The 21,627-nt window shown below is 43.7% G+C and overlaps 1 protein-coding gene across 1 annotated transcript in view; it reads left to right on the top strand.

The window, feature by feature from the left end:
- LOC311235078 (vesicle-fusing ATPase-like) overlaps positions 1–21,627 on the top strand; it is a 147,740-nt gene that overhangs the window by 101,248 nt on the left and 24,865 nt on the right. Inside the window, exons 11-17 of the mRNA XM_084322423.1 lie at positions 2,637–2,711; positions 2,979–3,166; positions 6,228–6,323; positions 6,830–6,986; positions 15,083–15,216; positions 15,786–15,852; positions 16,255–16,334. Coding sequence (XP_084178549.1) covers positions 2,637–2,711; positions 2,979–3,166; positions 6,228–6,323; positions 6,830–6,986; positions 15,083–15,216; positions 15,786–15,852; positions 16,255–16,334 — 797 coding nt within the window. The remainder of the gene's footprint in view (positions 1–2,636; positions 2,712–2,978; positions 3,167–6,227; positions 6,324–6,829; positions 6,987–15,082; positions 15,217–15,785; positions 15,853–16,254; positions 16,335–21,627) is intronic.

The raw sequence follows: 21,627 nt of genomic DNA, 5'->3' as shown, positions 1-21,627 counted from the left end.
CGCTCTAGCTCTAGCTGCCTTTACTTAAACTCCAATTCCCTAATCCTCCACTCACCCTCTGCACCAGGTAATAGCGGAGACGCATCAGACAAAGGAGGCTCCTCCACCCTCTCCTCAAGCACCTGCTCTCTAATGAGTAACACCCTTAAAGCACTCAAGGCAGTTGGCTTCAAACGTTTCTCACTTGCAGCAAGCTCTACCCTGTAGTGTACAGCAAGTTCTAGAAGTTGTTCCTTGGAAAACTTCTCCAACATGTCATGAGACGGGCGATCAACAAAGTCCTTGATGGAAGCCATTGTTACTGTACCAGTCACCACAAGCTACTCACTTTACTTTACAGTCATGAAGAACCACTAACGAACCACTGAAGAATGCTACTGCCAATAATAACAACCAGAAGGGAACGCGGTGGAAATGTGAGCTCTACGGAGCGCACCTTTCTAGTTTGCAAAAAATAAATAAAAATAAAAATAAAACACAACCACCCTGAAATAAATAGACGTGTCATACACGCAGGAGGTCAGGTGCTACCAGGTATGCTCACCAAACACTCAAACAAACAAAATAAATTCAACAAACAAATCCAAACAGGTGCGCCTTCTAACCTGATATGACTACATATGCTTCTACATCTAAACTGCAGTCAAAACCGGCCCACCACATGTCTACCCTAAGAAACACAAAATCAGCCCTACCACACTACCTGTGTTTTCTGGCCCCCTAATCTACCTACCCTCAAACTAATGCCCTGTAGACCTAACCATCTTCAACCACACCTGCTACCAGTCAAAGATCATACTTGACCATCCACCCGTCCAGTACATGATACGGTACCAGACAAGTAGATGGTGCTAATCCCTTCCCTGACTGCCCCAGGAGTATGTGGTGCACAGGAAGCTAACCAACAACCAGAAAATACTGTCCCTATCTACATGTGGTGCCCACTAAACTATATATTTTAACAGCATAAGTAGTCACATCAAATTACAAACAAATAAGGCATACTCACCTGTTTGATGAAACGGCTCAAGCCCCCACGTTACACAATATGTAACGAACACCACCCAAACCATAACACCATGACACCCCGTGTAACACAAAAAAAAAAACACCAAACAAATTTCTAGGGGTAAATATCCCGGACGAGCGCCCAACTGTTACGACCCTGGCTCAAAGGCCCGCAACCTATGTGCAAACCAACACCAAAACCCAGTGCTCAAACTCAAAATGCTACTCTATTAAGGAATTACTGGTGTAAACTAAAGTACAAGGACAGAAGACCGTGATAGCTATCTGTTACCCAACACTTCTCTAACCACAGACCCTGCATGTGTGTTACCAGGGCTGGTTTTAAAGCTGCCAGCAGGTAGCCAATCAGCAGCAATTAGCTAATTGGCAGCCCTCACCTGCATGCCCTGTGACACAGGAGTGATCAGGCCTGCATGCACAGTGACACAGGAGTGATCAGGCTCCTAGTACATAACACACACACACACACACACACACACAGCTTCTCACTCTCATGGTACCCAATGTTACCTGACTTAAGTCTTGCAAATATTACAATACCTCATAAAAGTATACAGAAAAAAAAACGTTTTACTTTATAAGTTAAAGGGGACATGCATTGCTATTCCTAGCACTATTTGGGCAACTTTACACAATTCCTGTAAGGTTTTATTAAAAAAAAATCATTGTTTTATATTTCTAATCAAGTACTCAAAAGCCAAATTTTTCTCACTTTGGTATTCATGCTCCGCCCATAAGCACTTTGAGTGACAGTCACCCACACAGTCTGCAAGACACTTAAACCCTAACTGCTCCCAATGAGCAGGTCGGCACCTTGCATAGTTGCATCCGCCGTCGTGTGAGTGAATGGGTGAATGTGAGGAACAAAATTGTAAAGTGCTTTGGATAAAAGCGCTATATAAATGCACCATTTACCATTTATCTATTGTTATCAGAGATCTAGTGTTATCAGATATCTAGTGTTATCAGAGATCTAGTGTTATCAGAGATCTAGTGTTATCAGAGATCTAGTGTTATCAGAGATCTAGTGTTATTGGGATCTAGTGTTATCAGAGATCTAGTGTTATCAGAGATCTAGTGTTATCAGAGATCTAGCCGATACCTGGAATCTCCACAATAATGAAACCCAATAGCAAAAGCTATGTAAGAAATTAAATCAAAGAGAATTTATTTTCTGCACTTCTACCACAAAGAGGTCTGTTATATCTATCGAATGGGGGGAGGGGGGGGGGGTCTGCTATGGAAAAGTGGTGTCAGTACATTCTTACAGTATATTCCAGATATTGTATGGTTCTGCTTATTTGTTATGGAGGAAATATCATACCAGAACATCTGATTTTCCTTTTCTCTCTCTCTGTCTCTCTCTCTGTCTCTCTCTCTGTCTCTCTCTCTCTCTCTCTCTCTCTCTCTCTCTCTCTCTCTCTCTCTCTCTCTCTCTCTCTCTCTCTCTCTCTCTCTCTCTCTCTCTCTCTCTCTCTCTGTCTCTCTCTCTCTCTCTCTCTCTGTCTCTCTCTCTGTCTCTCTCTCTGTCTCTCTCTCTGTCTCTCTCTCTCTCTCTCTCTCTCTCTCTCTCTCTCTCCCCCTCCCTCTCTCTCTCCATCCCTCAGGAATGACGAACAGACCTGATCTGATAGACGAAGCCTTGTTGAGGCCTGGCAGATTGGAAGTCAAGATGGAGATCGGTAAGAACCGAAGGCACACGGTACAAAACATGGCAGTAAGAAAGAAAAGCACAGGGTACCAGGGCCGTCCTCAACTAAATCAATTCTTCCTTGACTAATAGGATTTGTCGACTAAATCGTTTTTTTTGATTAGTACAAACCTGTAAAATGTGAGTTACCCATGTAATCTCTCTTTAAATCCTCCCCCATCTTTATAAAAAAAAAAATGCGTAGATACCGTACTTTAGGATGTCAATCAACTCGACCCTGCGCCCCCCCCCCCCACAGGGCTGCCGGATGAAAAGGGTCGTGTTCAGATCTTGAATATCCACACGTCCAAGATGCGTCAGTTCAACCTGCTGGCCGGAGACGTGGACGTCAAGGAGCTGGCTGTGGGGACCAAGAACTACAGCGGCGCCGAGCTGGAGGGGCTGGTCCGAGCCGCGCAGTCCACCGCCATGAACAGACACATCAAGGTCAGCCTGCGGGAGGGGAGCCGTGTAGCGGGGGCTCGCGGCCGGAAGTGGGAATGGACATCCTTGGACTAGCAGGGAAATCTGAGCGGGGGGGGGGTTAAGTTAAGTGCTCTTGAGCAAGGTGCTTAACCCCCCCCACAACTAGTCCAGTAGGGCTGCTCAGTGGCCAACAGTGTCACACTGCTGTTGTCTTGGGAAGCTCCCAGGTGTGACTGTGTGTGATGTGTTGAGTGTGCAGCAGGGCGTTGCGAGGTGTGTGGTCGCCCTTGTTAGTGCAAGTTATGGCAGGAATTCTTCCAGATGAAAAATATGGAGAGGAGATAGTTTAACCACCTTGTTGATTATGAACAAATCCCCAACTACCGTTACCAGTAATGAGCATGAGACGGATACGATTGTAAAACACCCACTTATGGAGAGAAGAGCACATGCCTTTAGTACAAAACGTCTCAATCATTTATATTCTCATGGGCCTTCAAAACTGATGTCTTTTTGTCTCATGGGCTTCTAACATTAATACCGTAATTCCTCTAATAGTGACCCGGGCTTGTATTTGCTTAAACTGTAGCGGGTACCACCAGGCTTTTATTAGGAGGAGGCATGTATAAGAGAGAGGCCTATATTTCTAATTTTCAAACAGATCATAATGAATAAATCAACATTTTGTGTCAGTTTGAACCCAGTAAAATGTACTGGGTTCATTTATTGAAACCAAGTACTGTATGAAATAGTAAACAGTGCAATTACAGGTGGTCACTGGTCATTTCAACGTTTTCAAAGTGAAATCAAGTAACTTTACCTTAGCAGCTCAGTATGCAGCTCAGTATATTTGTAACCCGGCTTGTATTAGGAGGTCGGCTTATAATTGCTTAGCTCAAGAGCGCACCCGGCCATTAATAGAGACCCGGTTTGTAATTGAATACCGGTCACTATTAGAGGAATTACGGTACTTACTTTAGGGCGCAAATAAGTACGAGAAAACAGTCTCTCCATATCAGCGGACCGCCCCACAATAGCAGTCGGCAGTCTATCACATCACAGATATTTGCACAGTTAACCCTTTCACTGCCGCACTACCAAACAGTTAACCCCTTTCACTGCGACAATACACAGAAGGTTAACCCTGATAGTAAAGGGTTAACCTTCTGTAGCGTGGCAGTGAAAGGGAAATGTGTGCCGTGGTGCCGCCGGTCCCTTGGGGCGGTGGTGACATTTAGCGGAATAATAATTAAATCGTCAGAATGGATCACTGTTATTACTAAATGCGCCCGAGGAGTACAATGCAAGCTATTGTTCCACTAACCGTTGAGACGTATTCCACAAAACGGCTTGTTTCTACCTGATGTGTGGGACCATTAGAGACCCGGTAGCGTGTAATTGCTCACATTTAGTTTTCTTGATGTGTCAGATAAGTGAATAGCAGCTTTTGTTGCTGTTCCAGGCTTAGGCCACACACCTGTATATTGTACAACACTACTACTACTACTATTACTACTGTGGTGCCATTTAACCAAGCCCTCCCAAGATACTGCTCCTGTGTGTTAGCTAATCCCTACGCTCCCTTTTATAGTGGCTCTCAAGTTCAGCTACCCGTTGTGGTTGTGTGTGTATGTGCGTGTCAGTATGTGAGAAAGAGGGAGAATATGAGGGAGGCAGAGTCCAGGTGTGTGTATGCATATGTGTGTGTGTGTGCGTGCGTGCGTGTGTGTATGTATGTGCCTGCTTACAGTAAGTGTTTTATCAGGTGTGCAGGCTCAAATCCACACAGGCCTGGCCTCAGGGTCTGCTGATAATGTGAGGTGCTCGGCTGTTAAGTGTTCTGCCCACCCCCCTCCACCCCCATCCTCTCACACACACACACACACCCAGCAGGGCCCATATTAGCGGGTGATGACATGTGACGAACAAGGGCTTTACACACATGTAATGGCCGCGGCCACTCTCCCTCTCTCCTCATCACTCGTTCTCTCCCTCAGCATGTCTGACCTTTCGGTTCTGAGGGGACACATTGTCTCCTGACAGATTGCACAATCTGTTGAATTAACAGCCCAGTATGTAACGGATTTCACTGACTGGTCACAGAGTTCACCTCCATGGAACCAAGTTGTGGAAAACTTGATGATGACAAAAAGAATCTCTGTTTTATGTTAGGGTGGCACGTTAGGCTTCCACAGAGGTCAGGGTTAAGGTAAGGGTTAGGTTTATAAACAACCTTTTATGTGAGAATTATGAGGAGGTCGTCGTTGCTGACCGGCCAAGTGCACAACCTAAAGGGTTGTACGTGTGATTGTGTGGAGTCTCTTAGTCATACCACATACATGTCCTCACCAGGCCAGTTGAGTGACTAATGGACCTTTGGACAGGACGTGGTAACGGCACCACTGTGCCCCGACACCTCTTATTTACAATGGCTTGCATCACGCAATGACGGTTGTCACAGCACGGCGCCCGTTCAAGTTCACACCCAAAGTGTATCGGGGGTTGCTGTGATGAATCCCCGCGCCTCCAATAGAAAGGAAAGTCAGTCAGGCAGAGGAGGAAGAGTTGACATTATCGCCGTTTCTTGATTTTCTATAAGCACATTTCCAACCGAGTGGACAATCCCAGGTATGTTCAGACAATGCAATGTAGATCATGTTATTATTATCCATCATTCTACTCTCCTCCTGAAAACACCACCCACCGGTATTCTGCTCCACGAGAGACCCGTTTTGATCTGATCCTCAAGAAAAGAGGGCCGGGTTTGAGATGGGTCAAACCACTGAGAGCTGAGCATGTTTTTAGCGCCAGAGGTTGGATATAATTTAAACCTTTTAGCAAAACCTCAGACAACTTTTCAATAACAGAAGTCATACTAAATCTGTGTGTGTGTGTGTGTGTGTGTGTGTGTGTGTGTGTGTGTGTGTGTGTGTGTGTGTGTGTGTGTGTGTGTGTGTGTGTGTGTGTGTGTGTGTGTGTGTGTGTGTGTGTGTGTGTGTGTGTGTGTGTGTGTGTGTGTGTGTGTGTGTGTGTGTGTGTGTGTGTGTGTGTGTGCGTGCGTGCGTGCGTGCGTACACTGTAGGCCACTACCACGGTGGAGGTGGATCTGGAGAAGGCAGAGAAGCTGCAGGTTCACAGACACGACTTCCTGGCTTCAATGAATAATGACATCAAACCAGTAAGTGACATCATGTGTCTCTTAGATCATCTTGACAACATGCTTTGTACACTGGAACAATATCAGAGATTGGCTAGTTGGATTGTATTGCAGATGCTAGTACTGCTACAGTTTTAGTAGTATTATAAATAGTTTCACCCCTCCTTACATGCTTCTCTCTCTCTCTCTCTCTCTCTCTCTCTCTCTCTCTCTCTCTCTCTCTCTCTCTCTCTCTCTCTCTCTCTCGCTCTCGTTCTCGCTCTTGCTCTCTCTCTCTCTGTTACCTCCCCTCCTTCTCTCTCCCATTCCCCATGCTCTCTTTTCCTCTCCTTTCCATTATTCCTCTCCCATCCTCTCCTCCCTCTTTCCTTTCCTCTCCTCAACCCTCTCTGCTCTCCTTCCCTCCCTCTATCATCTCCTCTCATCTCCTTCCTCTCATCTCCATCTCTCCTCATCTCCTATCCTCTCATCCCTCTCTACTCTCCTCCCCTCCCTCTCTCCTCTCCTCTGACCTCTGTCCACTCCAGGCGTTTGGTACCAACCAGGAGGACTATGCTAGTTACATAATGAATGGGATCATCAGGTGGGGTGATTCAGTGTCTGCTGTGCTGGAGGACGGAGAGTTGCTGGTCCAACAGGCCAAGAACAGTGACCGCACGCCACTAGTGTCTGTACTGCTTGAGGGTACACACACACACACACACACACACACACACACACACACACATACACACATACACACATATACACATACACATACACACGCACATATACATTTGTCTGCCTGCCTGCTTGATACATCAATCAAACACAAATATATTAAAAAGGTGTGATAAGAACCTTTTAGCCAGAGTCTATACTTTTATATAGTATATAATGTATATATATATACTAGGGGTGTAACGGTACACAAAAACCACGGTACGGTACGTACCTCGGTTTTGAAGTCAAGGTTCGGTATGGGTTTTCGGTACAGTGGGGGAAAGTTTGGCTTTCCATGTTCCACTCAGGGGTGATGTAGTGTGCAGTAACTAATTGTACTTGTAGGGCTGTCAACGAATATTCTATATTGAAATTAATAATCGACTTGTAAAAAAGAAAAATTTGAATTATATTAGATTGTGAAAAACACAGCCCCCGGTGGGCGGTCGTTAGTGGTTAACACATTGTCTGCCACGCAGTTTGCCCATCTTATACCACTCTCTGCCAGTGCTGTAACCCTATGGAGTCGCTCACCTTCTTTGCAGGGCTATAACCTTTTAAATATTATAGCTATATCGACATTAAATGTATGATTTCAGACCATTGTGTGACTACCTGTAACTGTTTTAGTTGATATTTTAAAATTATTTTTAAACGTTTTTAATTTGTTTTACTCTGGTGTTTAAATTTCTGTGAATATTGTTTTTATTATGTACTGTACAATCGTCGTTTCTGTAAATGAGGGAAACCTCAGATGCTTACGATTTTAAATAAAGGTTGAAATGAAATTACTATGGCCCATTCAACATCGGGTATCTATCGTTCCGGATGTGGGAACGTTATATTTTTCCATTGATACATTGTCGTGTTAGTGCCGTCGTGAATATAAGATGTTTTTATAGTGTAGAGCAGTAATTCCTAGAACGCTTATAGGCCCCAACGCTATTATACATAATCGATTGGCGTTTCGTTCCTATACACGCTATATTAAAAAATTCAAATGCATATGATCGCTATACATTATGCTCCATCATGCGTGAAGGAAAGGGGGGGGGGGTCGTTTATGATTCCTTGATTGTCAGTAACGGCTTTCTTTAGTACGACATCATACGTTGGTCAGATGGATTGCAATGAAATAAATGCACAATCGAGCTGGAATTAACGTTAGATTGCTCTTACCTGTGGCCGATGAGTCTGGAGAAAAAAAATTCGAATTATTTGCTTTCGATCTGCTAGATCCATTTTCCGTTTGTACGACGCAATAAACGCCGAAAGCATATTGATTCTTGCATCTCGAAAGCGATCTTTGCACTTGAGGTGTTTGTCTGGATCCACGTAACAAGATAGCTCTGCCGGAACTTTTCCCCCGATGCACAGAGCACCACATCCGGTTTAGAGTGGAGTGCAACTCGCCCGAAATACACCAGGTGGCGGTATTGAGGCGTTGCAATATCAGACAGGGTCCAGCTGGCTCCCGGAGCCTTCCTGGATTAATTATGAATGCCAATAGCGAATAAAGGAAATAACGATCATAAAAACGAGTAAACTCGTTGTTGGCGTTATTAGATTGGCGGCAATAACGAGTAAACTCGGTTTTGGCGCAGGATGTGTTAATATACCGTTGTATTCGCTCAGTACACTACACTGATGTTCGGTACGGTACACACTGAAACGGTTCGGTACGGATACGTGTACACCCCTAATATATACTGTATATACATTTTTTCACCTTTTCTCCCATCCCCCAATTTAATTGTTATGCTTGTTCCCTCCTGGTTATTGTGCTGTTGGTCTGAGGAGGGTGTAGACTACCACATGCTACCCTACTGTTGGTCTGGGGAGGGTGTGTAGACTACCACATGCTACCCTACTGTTCATCTGGGGAGGGTGTAGACTAAACATGCTACCCTACTGTTGGTCTGGGGAGGGTGTAGACCAGGGCTATTCAACTAAATTGTTCAGGGGGCCACATTGTCAGAAACCCAAGGGGCCAGGGGCCGGACTGCCACGGCGCCTCCCCGTGCTATGAATATATGTACACTTGACACAACACGCAACCACATTTTCACAACTTTTATTTAACTACATTGCAAAAGTAGTATACTTAAAAAAAAAAAGTGCTTCATTTATGTGCCACATCTGCAACATCTCCTGCAAAAAGTGCTTCATTTATGACTGTGCAACAACTGCAACATCTCCTCTTCAACATTTCAATATAAAAATAAAATAAAAAACAAACAAGTGCATGATGTGCATCTGAACATTCTAACATCAACACTTGAACAAAAAACACATTATAGTGCAGCTGAGCTATGGAAAAAGTGCTTCATGTCTGTGCAACAACAGCAAATCACAGCATCTTATTGTCCACTCTTAACTCTCAAACATCAGGGGGGGTGGGGGGCAGACAGGCCTAGCCTACATACACACATCTAATGAGAGAGATTGCACTTCTTTGACTGGGCAATGGCAGAGAAAGAGGGTTCATAGGAAGTGAGGGCTACCCGCAAACAGTGATACAAATGCTCATTTGTCAAGGAGGCACGGTTGCTTGTTTTAATGGCATTCATGTGAGAGAAACTGGATTCACAGGTGTATGTTGAGCCAAACATTGTTAGCACAGATATTGCCAGTGTTTTTATTTTGGGGAATGTGTTGACATGAATACACTTTATCCAAAATGTTGTGGTTGATTCATTCTCAAGTGCCTGCTTCAGAGCAGATGATGCTTGCATGTCAATTATTTCAAGTTGCAGGAGACCTTCATCAATGTGAAGTGATGCAAGGAACTCTTGTCCTTTTGTGGAAATAGCAGCTACAGTGGCAAATGGGTTGCTCACAAAATACATCAATTCTCTGGGCATGTCAAATTCATCATATCGACTTGCAAAGTTTTCCCTCAATTTATCAATGAAATCTGTCATTAATTGAGTGACTTTTGGCTCAATTGTGCGTGTGAACGTTGACATGAAAATAAAAGTTAAAAAAAATAAATAATTAAAATTCGTTTTTTTTTTTAATTATCATGTAATCTTTTGCGGGCCGGTCAGAATCATCCGGCCTGCGGGCTGCCAGTTGAATAGCCCACTACCACATGCTACCCTACTGTTGGTCTGGGGAGGGTGTGTAGACTACCACATGCTACCCTACTGTTGGTCTGGGGAGGGTGTAGACTAAACATGCTACCCTACTGTTGGTCTGGGGAGGGTGTAGACTACCACATGCTACCCTACTGTTGGTCTGGGGAGGGTGTAGACTACCACATGCCTCCTCTTATACATGTGGAGTTGCCAGCTGCTTTCTTTCACCTGACAGCTAGGAGTTTCACTGGGAGTGTGTAACAAGACCCAGATCCCCTCCCCGCTGGAAAAGTGCCCAGACCAACCAGTAGGAGTCATACTCCCATCGGCTTCCCACCCGCGAACACTGACAATATTGTGTTTGCAGGGACGACTGAGTGCTTAGACCTGATTGATTGAATTGATTGATTGGTTGATTGATTGACTGAAAATTGTATTAACAGATTGCAGGATGGGTACAATACAGTACGGCTCAATACACACAATTGCACATTCAGTGCCAGCTATTAGACGGGACCCGCTGTATCAATGCCAATGCTTTAAAAGATAGAAGTGCGTCACCTTGTTTGTAGAGCTAAATCTATATTCTATATTATAGATACAATACAATGGTCATTTGACAGTGACTTTCTTCCGGTCAAGATGCAAAAGAGAGATAATTTTTCCATGCATACATTCGCGTGTTATCCCGTGGTGAATATAAGTATAATTTCAGAGTGGTCTGGGGTAATTCCTGAAAGGCTGAGTAATAGCCTTATACGTCAATTCTATTATAAGTGTTGGCGTTTCTTGCCTGGACACGCTACTATTCCCAAATAAAATCTATATAGTTGGTATTATGTTTCATCATGAATGCATGAAAGGGGGGAGGGGGGGGGGGCATTTCTGATTATTTGATTACCAGTAACGGCATTCGTATTGAACACCAAAAACGCTTATCAGCCCGATCGGTATAAAAGCATTGCACGATCAAGCTAAAATTGACGTCAGATAGTCCTTACCTGTGATCGGGAGTATTCCAAAAATAATATTCCAATTGTTTGATCGCCATCTGGTACATCCGATGTCCATTTGGTCCACGGCATAACCCACCACAACATATGGATACCCCCTCCAAAGGGTTACTGGAAAGAATTACACTCCTCCACATACAAATGTATTTGGAATAACAAACCACCACGTATAAAAAGATCCACCGCACAGAGAAACAAAGCAGACGGAGGTATGGCATTTCCAGATTTCTACCACTACTTTAAGGCGTACACTTTAAGACTACTAACAACATGGTTTGATCCCCAAGCATTAGTATCCTGGAGAAATTTAGAAGAAAATATAGTAGCTCCACATAAGCTGAAGGGCATAGTATACACCAAATTACCAATTAAGCAATGCGAACGGAAATTTGGCCCCATAATCACTCATGCGATCCGGATATGGCGCGAAACACAAAAAAAATATTCTACCCTACATAAATGGCATAATCATACTCCCTTATTCAATAACAATGCACTCTGGATAGGAAAACAACCTATAAGATTCCCTAGATGGGAAAAGCAAGGCATACACTCATTAGGAGACGTCTTCAATAAACAGGGTTTTTGTAGTTTCAATGAAATACGCAAAAAATTGAATCTCACCAAGTCCACATATTACTTTTACGCACAGTTATTGGCATGTTTGAAGGCTCACGGTGTTCCATTAAATATACCAATTGTACACCACAGATACCACAAATTCTTCTATGAAAGAGAGACATCAAGAGGTTTTGTTTCAGATTTTTATCATCAATTACTAACGTCCTCATATGAAACCCTCCACCTAGACTCCGTCTGGAGGAGGGATATACCAGACCTGGAAAGTGATTTTGATTGGCAAGAAGCCTGGGCAAATATTCGATTCACATCAAGGAACCCGGACCATCAACAAATCAATCTTAACTATATTCACAGGACATACTTGACTCCTATAAGACTGAAAAAAATGGGTCTTATACAAGACTCCAAATGCTCCTTATGTACAAATGGGGACGAGGGGACATTTATGCACATGTACTGGGACTGCCCACCAGTTAAGATATTCTGGAAAGAGGTGACCCAGCAACTATCAAATCTCTTAACTTGGAATATACCTGTACACCCCTCTGTACTACTGCTGAATGATGTTTTTGAGTGTGCAGTACATCCACAGCTAAAGAGATTGGTTTTATCGGGTATCACAGTGGCTAAAAAGCTGATAGCATCACGATGGTTCCAACCGGAAAAAATGTGCCGAAAGGTCTGGATTATTACATATCTTGATGTGATCTATCAAGAAATATCTACAGCAAGAATTTTGGGTCTCAATGAATCCAAAATGACATTGTGGTTAGAAGTGGTGGAGAAAATAAAAGCTAGCATATAATGGTAATGTCTGGTTAGGAGCGAGGGAAAATGGATGGATTATCCAATGGGGGGTCCCGAAGGGGGGGGGGGGGGTACGAGCTGGAGCATATGTGTGTAGGTTTTTAGATAACAGGTATTTAGGGTATATCCTATATAAGACAATTAACTAAAATGTGATTTCATTGTATGTGCACTGACAACTAATGCTTGTATATCTTATCGTGTGTTGTCATGTTTGTTTATGTGTTTGTTTAAAAAATAATAAAAAAATAAAATACAAAAAAAAACATATGGATCGCGGATATTTTACTCGCTTCAATGGAACCGGAAGAACCACTCAACTAGCCCGATCCAGAAAACTGCGCCCGATGATATTTGACCGTTGCACAGGCCAAGATATAAGGTTTCAAAGGGTGCTCGATACCGCCGTCTGGCTGGATGTGGCCGGTATGCGTCTATGCTTTCCACAACAAATTCGTGTTTCCGCGTTCGAGTTTTGCGCTCTGATTGGCCACGCGCGTTTCTGGTCATGTGACATGTGCGCCAATCGTAGGACGGCAAGTTCTGCGCCTATTTCCGGGTCTAACAGCCTGCAAACTACCTAGTTTATCGCAGTTGGTTAAGTTTAGAGTTTGGAATCAGGGCAGGCGTTCTATCGCCATGCTCTAAGACAAACTCTAACCTTAACCAACTTCGAAAGAGCGCCTAAGCTTAACCATCCAAAAACTTGCGGTCCCACGATTGGCGCACATGTCACATGACCAGAAACGCGCGTGGCCAATCAGAGACGTGGAAACACGAATTTGTTGTGGAAAGTATTCAGGCGGCCGGTATTGCACTTTGGAGATCTCAGACTCATTCCCTATGGATGAATAATGAATAAAAACATCGATCAAAAAACTACTTTTTACGTTTTTGGCACAAAGTGTTAAGGGGATGCAGACCAGAGAAAGACTTTCGTCTTGTTTACATCAGGGTCCCCCATTTTCAATTCATCATAACATATATGACATACATGACATACAGATAGACAGTACTGTTACATCCAGACATTTATGACATACCAGATCTACAAATATACAGTACTGTTTAAGAGTACAACGCCTGTCATATAGACCCTGGCGTTGGAAACTCTGATTAATAGACAGCGTTTCTAAAAAGAGAGTATATACATTTGAGAGTATATACATTTTAGGGGGAAGAAACTGTAAATTGGAGGAGGTTGGGTAGGTGGGGTGGGGAGGGGGTTGAGTAGGTGGGGTGGGGGGGGAACTGTACATTGGAGGGGGTGGGGGGGGGAAACTGTACATTGGAGGGGGTTGGGTTTGGACATTTACAGGGGCTAGTTTCGAATTGCAGCCTCCCGTAGGTGCTCTTTGAGAGCGGTTTTGAAGGTGGGTAGTGATTCACATTCCTTTACAGCTGTGGGTAGGGCGTTCCACATTGTTGTGGCATAATTGCGAAACGTGTTTAGTCCCTTGTTTGAGCCGAATCTGGGTTTAACATGATTTGTGGAGCTCCCTCTGGTGTTGTGGTCGTGGTATTCACTGACCTTTGGGAATTATTTTGACATGTACATCGGTACCTTAGTGGTGTAGTGTATCTTGTAGACCAGGCCCATTGCAAGTTGCTGTACTCTGTCTTCTACTCTAAGCCATCCTAGGTTGTCAAAGTGGGTTTCAGGAGTGAGGTTAAGCAGTAGTCTGACCAGTTTGTTTTGTGATGTTTGTAATCTTGTTTTTAGTGCCTTTGAGTTTGAGGTGCTTTGGTACCATGAGGTGCAGGCATAGTCGTAGTATCCTTGAATGAGTGCTCCTGTTAGAGTCTTCAGGGTATTCTTGTTTACCAGAGATGAGATCCGGTACAAGAATCTTGTTCGTTGGTTGACTTTTTTGATTACATTGGTTGCCATTTTGTCACAGGAAAGATTTACCTCTAGGATAGAACCCAGGTATGTAATTTCATCTTTCCTTGTGACAATATTGTCACCCACTGTAACAGAGAAGCCATTGGTCTTGCTGAGTTTGTTATTTGATCCGAAGAGAATGGACTCTGTTTTGCCCAGGTGTAGTGATAGTTTGTTATCAGCGAGCCAGGTGCAGATTCTGCCGAGTTCAGAGCTGAGGGTTTTTTCAACCTGCAACTTGTCCCTGTCAGAGACCAGCAGTGCTGAGTCGTCCACGAACAGGAACAGATTGCAGTGACAGGACGATGACATGTCATTTGCATAAATTAGGAACAGTAACGGTCCTAAAATGCTTCTTTGTGGAACACCGCAGCTCACTGGGAGGGGGCGGGGGGGGGATAGAGTACCGTTTACCTCCACCATCTGTTCTCTCCCCTCCAGGTAGGATTGCATCCAGCTCACTACTATCAAAACCAATTGCTTTTAGCTTGTCAATCAGAATGGAGTGATTGACAGTGTCGAAGGCCTTTTGGAGGTCCAGCATGACCATGCCACAGTATTTGACTCTACACTATCCAGCCGACCCCAATAATATATTTTCATTCTTTTATTATTTTATTTTATTATTATTATTTTTATTTATTTATTTGTTCCAAGTTTGCTTAAACTATGTTTTCTACAGATGTTTGATGGCCTCTCTCTCTCCTCCAGGACCTCCTAACAGCGGCAAGACGGCGTTGGCAGCCAAGATCGCGGAAGACTCCCAGTTTCCCTTCATCAAGATCTGCTCTCCAGACAAGATGATTGGACACTCGGAGATCGCCAAGTGCCAGGCCATCAAGAAGGTTGGAATATTAAACATTCATGAAAGCCATCAGGCGAGGCAGTGTTTATTTACAAAGGAAATCGTTTACTACTCTTTTAACGGCACAGCACTCGCTACACATCAAACACTCTGACAGGTTTATGTTTTGGTATCGTTTTTTATGTTAACGTTAAGCGAATAATTTACTATACGCACATCGGCAGCCGCGCTTGCTGGGCTGAGTGCAGAATATTGTCGTAGAGGTGGAGCCCACACACACATGATGTATTATACTGTCCTTTATTTAGCGAGTCATGATGTTTCCATCCATAGCGGATCTTCCTCAGACCTGATGAATGGACATTATCATAAATTAACATCGAGTCTTAAAATCCCAAGATAGATATTTTTTTCTTTATTCATCTTGCAACTCCCGTCGTGCAGACGTCTCTGGTTTGCCGAGTTTCTGCTGAACTACTATGGAAACTCGGTTGACTCAAATTACATCTTTTGACAACAATGGCAGGTTCTACTGCCCCCCCCCCCCTGAAACCAGCGGCATCGAGCCGAAGTTAATCTATATATTCCTGTTTCTGTTTTCTGTGACAGATATTTGAAGACGCCTACAAGTCCCAGCTGAGTTGTGTGCTTGTGGACGACATAGAGCGCCTGCTGGGTGAGACCCTAATGTCTCCTTCAGTTAGCTATGCTACTAATATACAAGTATAACACAGTATCTGGTAGATTCTAGTATCTTTTTAATGTTTTCATAATATAAATATACTTAAAAGAACACGCCAGCATTATGGGAAATGCGCTTACCGTCTTCTCCAGAGTAATTGGTATCTATCTTCTTGTAAGACTGGAGAAGACTGTAAGGGCATTTCCCATAATGTTGGCGTGTTCCTTTAATTGTTATACCTGAAAGGTACTTTCATTTGGATGGAGATAGATTTTGTCTACCTGCTTTTATGTGTATTTGTGAATCCCTTTTAATGTAAAACAGAGTTACCTGAGACAAAATTATGAAAGATCTGACTGTTAAATATCATGTCTGATGTCATAATTTCTTCCACAGACTACGTCCCGATTGGCCCGCGCTTCTCAAACCTGGTCCTTCAAGCTCTGCTGGTCCTTCTGAAGAAACCCCCTCCTAAGGTAAAGTAGATGGATTTGAAATATCCTTGGTGACCATGGCCATGCTAGGGTTATGACTAGACGGCCATATAAATAAATAATTGCAATATTAAAATGTCATCTCTATTTTACGTCAGGGTGGGAAGTGAGGTCTCTCTAAGGTTAGGGTTAAGGTATGGATTAGGATTATCAAAACTTTTTTGGTGAAAATGTGCAACTCAGCCAACAAGCGAAGACCCCCCGTACTAGCGACACATGGTGTACAGCAGTGGCTGCATGTTGCATAACGTCGCTGGCAGAAGAAAACCTTGTAACTCCAAAAACCCAACTTTTCAGGAGATGAAAAAAACGAACACAGATTTGAGGGCGAATAGAGTTACGAGGTTTAATGCTTTCCCATTGTTTAAACTTTGTACATTTACATTTAGTCATTTAGCTGACGCTTTTATCCAAAGCGACTTACAAGTTCTGTACGACAAGCCATCAGGAAGGGCACAACTCTATCAGCTGAGTAACAATGTTCATCAAAGTGTTGAGTGCTACAGTGTAGGTTAGTTTATTAGGACAAGTGCATGACAGTATGGTTAGTTAGGGTTAGATCATTTTTCTTTTTCTTTTTTTAATTCAGATAATGGTTGAAGAAGTGCGTCTTTAGTCGACGACGAAAGATTGGATGGGATTCGGCTGTCCTAACTGGGGTGGGTAGTTCATTCCACCATTGTGGGGCAAGGACTGAGAATAGGCGACTTCTCTTTGATGACCCTCCCGGAGCTTGGATAGGAGTAGGTCTGAGGCGGCCAGAAGATGCAGAGCGTAGGGGTCTTGAGGGTGTGTAGTTAGAGACCATTGACCGGAGGTAGGCGGGAGCAGTTCCCTTTGCCGCACGGTATGCTAGGTCGAGGGCCTTGAAGCGGATTCGTGCAGCAATGGGGAGCCAGTGCAGGTCCCTAAGAAGTGGGGTGACATGGGCCGAGGAAATTGCACTTTAAATCACACAATTTACAGGTTTATTTATGCATTTATTTGTTTTTGATTATTCCACATTATTTGTATGTGGTTGAGTGTAATACATGGTCCTCCTCATTCTGAATGATTGTAAATCTTACCTATAGCAGCTTTAATACCCGGCCGTGCAGCGGAAGGCTGTTCCCTGCTAACAAGTACAATACCATCTGAAATCTAGAAACAACCCAGAATAATGCGTGGATTGCATCAGTGAAATGAGATAACTAGACACCATCACCAAACTCCAGGGTCTAGCAGCCAAAAATCCATACAGGGTATATACAGTTAGGTCTATAAATAATTGGGGGGGGGGGGGGTATATGTTTAAGTGCAGATGTTCTGCTTTAATTTTGAGGGTATTTACATCCAAATCAGGTGAATGGTGTAGGAATTACAACAGTTTCTACACATGCCCCCCACGTGTTTTAAGGGACCAAAAGTAATTGGACAAACTAAGAATACTTTTAATACTTGGTTGCAAATGACAGCCTGAAGTCTGGAATACATAGACATCACCAGATGCTGGGTTTACGTCCCTGGTGATGCTCTGCCAGGCTTCTACTGCAACTGTCATCAGTTTCTGCTGGTTCTTTTGTCTCCAGCTAGTGAAATGTATGCTCAATTGGATTCAGGTCAGGTGATTGACTTGGCCATTACATAACATTCCACTTCTTTGACTTAAAAAAAAACTTGTTGGTTGCTTTCGCAGTATGCTTTGGGTCATTGTCCATCTGCACTGTGAAGCGCCGTCCAATGAGTTTTGAAGCATTTGGCCGAATATAAGCAGATAATATTGCCCAGAAACACTTCAGAATTCATCCGGATGCTTTTGTCAGCAGTCACATCATCAATAAATACAAGGGAACCAGTTCCATTGGCAGCCATACATACATACCACCACCATGCTTCACTGATTAGGTGGTATGTTTTGGATCATGGGCAGTTCCTTTTCTTCTCCATACTCTTTTCTTCCCATTCTGGTACAGTACAAGTTTTTTAAGATGTTTTTTTTGCTAACTCTAATCTGGTCTTCCTGTTTCTGTATTCACTCTGGTGAAGTCTTCTCTTGATTGTTTACCCTGACACAGATACGTCTACCATCCTCTTGATCTGGCCAACTGTTGTGATGGGGTTTTTCTTCACCACGGAAATAATTCTTCTGTCATCCATCACAGTTGTTTTCCGTTGTCTTCCGGGTCTTTTGGTGTTGCTGAGCTCACCAGTGTCTTATTTCTTTTTAAGAATGTACCAAACAGTTGATTTGGCCACACCTAATGTTTTTGCTATCTCTCTGATGGGTTTGTTTGGGTTTTTCAGTCTAATGATGGTTTGCTTAACTGATAGTGACAGCTCTTTGGACCTCATTTTGGCAGTTGACAGCAACAGATAACACACATCTGGCAATGGAACAGCTGAGCAGCCAGTTACTTTTGGTCCCTTTAAAAAGAGGGAGGCACATATAGAAATTGGTGTAATTCCTACACCATTCACCTGATTTGGATGTAAATACCCTCAAATGAAATCTGCACGTCTGCACTTAAAGCACATCTTTTTTAATGCCAAATCCATTGTGGTAGTGATGAAGCCATGATGATCGAGCTTGTGTTGATGTCCACATATCTATGGGACCTGACCATCTTTGGCTCCATCCATAACGCTTGTCGTTACAAATGGTGTACAGGATGCTTCCGAGAACCGCTGTAGGTTTACCTATTCATCTGAAACACTTGAGACAGAAACGACCCCTTCATTTTCACTGTGCTCGGTGTAACGTTGCTGTTCCGGTATCAGCCTAAAGATGGCAGCAGATCCTCCTATCCCCCCACCCCCCTCCCTCCCCTGCTATTCCATTCCCCTCTGGAAGTACCAGAGCTATTTGGCTGTGACTAGCATGTGTGTGTGAGTTTATGGTTATTAGCAAGTGTTTTGGTCCAGGGCTGTTGTGAATGGCAGAGACCCATTTCTCTTCATTCTATTGCTGTGTGTGTGTGTGTGTGTGTGTGTGTGTGTGTGTGTGTGTGCGTGTGCGTGTGCACGCGTGTATGTGTATGAGAGGCTGTTTTTAACCCAGATCTTTTTTGAATGAGAGAGTATAGCCTATATGGCTGTATGTGCATGAGAAGTGGCCTGGCGGGGCCTGTTGTTATCCCGGGGGTTTGAATGCCTGCCTGGCTGCAGTGTTCCTCCTCCGGGGGTTGTAAAGCGCTGGGCCCAGCGGGGTGCCCGGGCCGGGGGAGGCCAGGGGGGACACGGAGGAGAATGAGCTCTGTGAGAGAGCCGGGAGCTGGCAGCGCCGCCGCCTGTGTGGCACCTCATCTGCATGCAGCATCACAACCCCCCGCGCCACGGGGGGGCAGCCGGCAGCCATAATCCCCCTCTCTCCTCTCCTCTCTCTCCTCTAGTTATCCTCTCCTCTTTCCGTTATGCTCTCCTCTCCTCTCGTCTTCCCCTCTCTTCTTCTCTCCTTTCCTCTCGTCTTCCCCTCTCTTCTCCTCTCCTCTTGTCTTCCCCTCTCTCCTCAACCTCTCTTCTTTTCCTCTCCTCTCCTCATGTTCTCATCTCCTTTAGTTATTCTCTCCTGCTCTCTTTGCTCTCTTCTCTTAATCCCCTATCTCCGCCCCTCTCCTCTCCCTTCCTCCTCTTCTTGTCTCTTCTCCTCTCCTCTCCACTCCTTCTCCTCTCCGCTTTGTCATCTACTCTCCTATCTTGTCTATCTAACCTCCTATCTCCTCTCCACTCCACCATGCTCTCGCTTTGGCCCTAACCAGGGCCCTCATTTATCAACAATGCGTAGAAAGTGTTCTATTTTCGTTGTTAAGCCCAGAATTTAGAATGTGTGTACGCACAGAAAAATCTGGATTTATCAAACGTGCGTACACAGGTTCTACGCACACTCCGTGTTGATAAATGCCACTTGTTCTACGCTCCGCGCTCGTGCGCGGTTTTAAGTATTTGCATATAGAACCGCCCGTAATTAACCATATATGGTAATGGAACACCCCCATGAAATGTGGAAAAGTGGACTAAGCCGAGCGAAGCGTGTTATGGGAGAAATACGCGACAGGCTGACAGAGACGTGTACACGTACGGTGATGTCGGATATGATATCTATTAACCATTGCTGCCTGGGCAGCGCAAACACTAATAAAGACCGTGCTGGAATATGACTGCCTTTTCCCGTTTCGTTCGATTAATACCCAGGGATTAAAGTTCTCCTCAATTTTATTCCAAATCGCGATGGATTTTCCGTACATTTTCTACCTGCATATGATTTGTAGAGGCATACAATCTATTTTGATGTCGGTATTAGGTAGCCTATATAAACAATAATATGAGAGCATATACAAGAACAATGAATCTCACTGCCATGTATGATGTCGCCTACGCCATGTGTAGCCTGCCTATATGTGATCAATACAAACTTGAACTTGAATTCCATCATCATATTTATATGTTGTCTGTCCACTATGTTTGTTACTTTGTTATCCCCCCCCCCCCCTATCTATGTAAAGCGGCCTTGGGTCTCTTGAAAGGCTCTATATAAAATGAAGCTATTATTATTATTATTATTATTATTATTATTATTATTATTATTATTATTATTATTATTATTATTATTATTATTATTATTATTATTATTATTATTATTATTATTATTAATAATAATAATAATGTTATCACGTCTGTGCGGGAGCTCACAAATAGACTGTTAGTCTCAGTGAAGTTTCAACGGAGGTCATCTATTCTAACCAACAAATTGAAGTAGAAAGCATTTCGTTGTGACCAATCTTATTTGGAAACATGACACACAAAATAATAGTATTTCGCTTTTTATTTTAAACAATATTTAATCGCGTTTGGAGGTGGGTGTTCTGCGTCTGCCCCCCGTGCCAAACAAGCAGGCCAACCTCTTGTTCGCGCGTGAGCACGTTATAATTACACTACTGTCGCTATTTTACAATGAACTATAATGAATTACGGTTCATACAGAACACGCGCCAGTGTTGGAAGTAATGCACGGAAGCTTATTTCCGCGTTGCAATAATAATATTCTACCGCCGGGCGCCAGGTACGCATGGTCAGAGCTGTGTGTAAATATACGCACAAAGTCAAGCACACGTTCAAATTGATAAGTCACACACTTTGCTTAGAAGTGATCGTACGCACGGGTTACGCACATATCTGTGCATACGCACCATTGATAAATGAGGGCCCAGGACTTTTAGGAACCCACCGCACCTTCTCCTACAGTAGGTACATGCTCTAGAGGTGATCTGTCCAGACGTTGTGCCATGAATGGATAGACCGT

The sequence above is a fragment of the Notolepis coatsorum genome (genome assembly GCF_963971535.1).
Source record: "Notolepis coatsorum genome assembly, chromosome: 10".
Lineage (NCBI taxonomy): Eukaryota > Metazoa > Chordata > Actinopteri > Aulopiformes > Paralepididae > Notolepis > Notolepis coatsorum.
The sequence above is the reverse complement of the archived record's forward strand: the minus strand, read 5'-3'. Positions and strand labels throughout refer to the sequence as shown.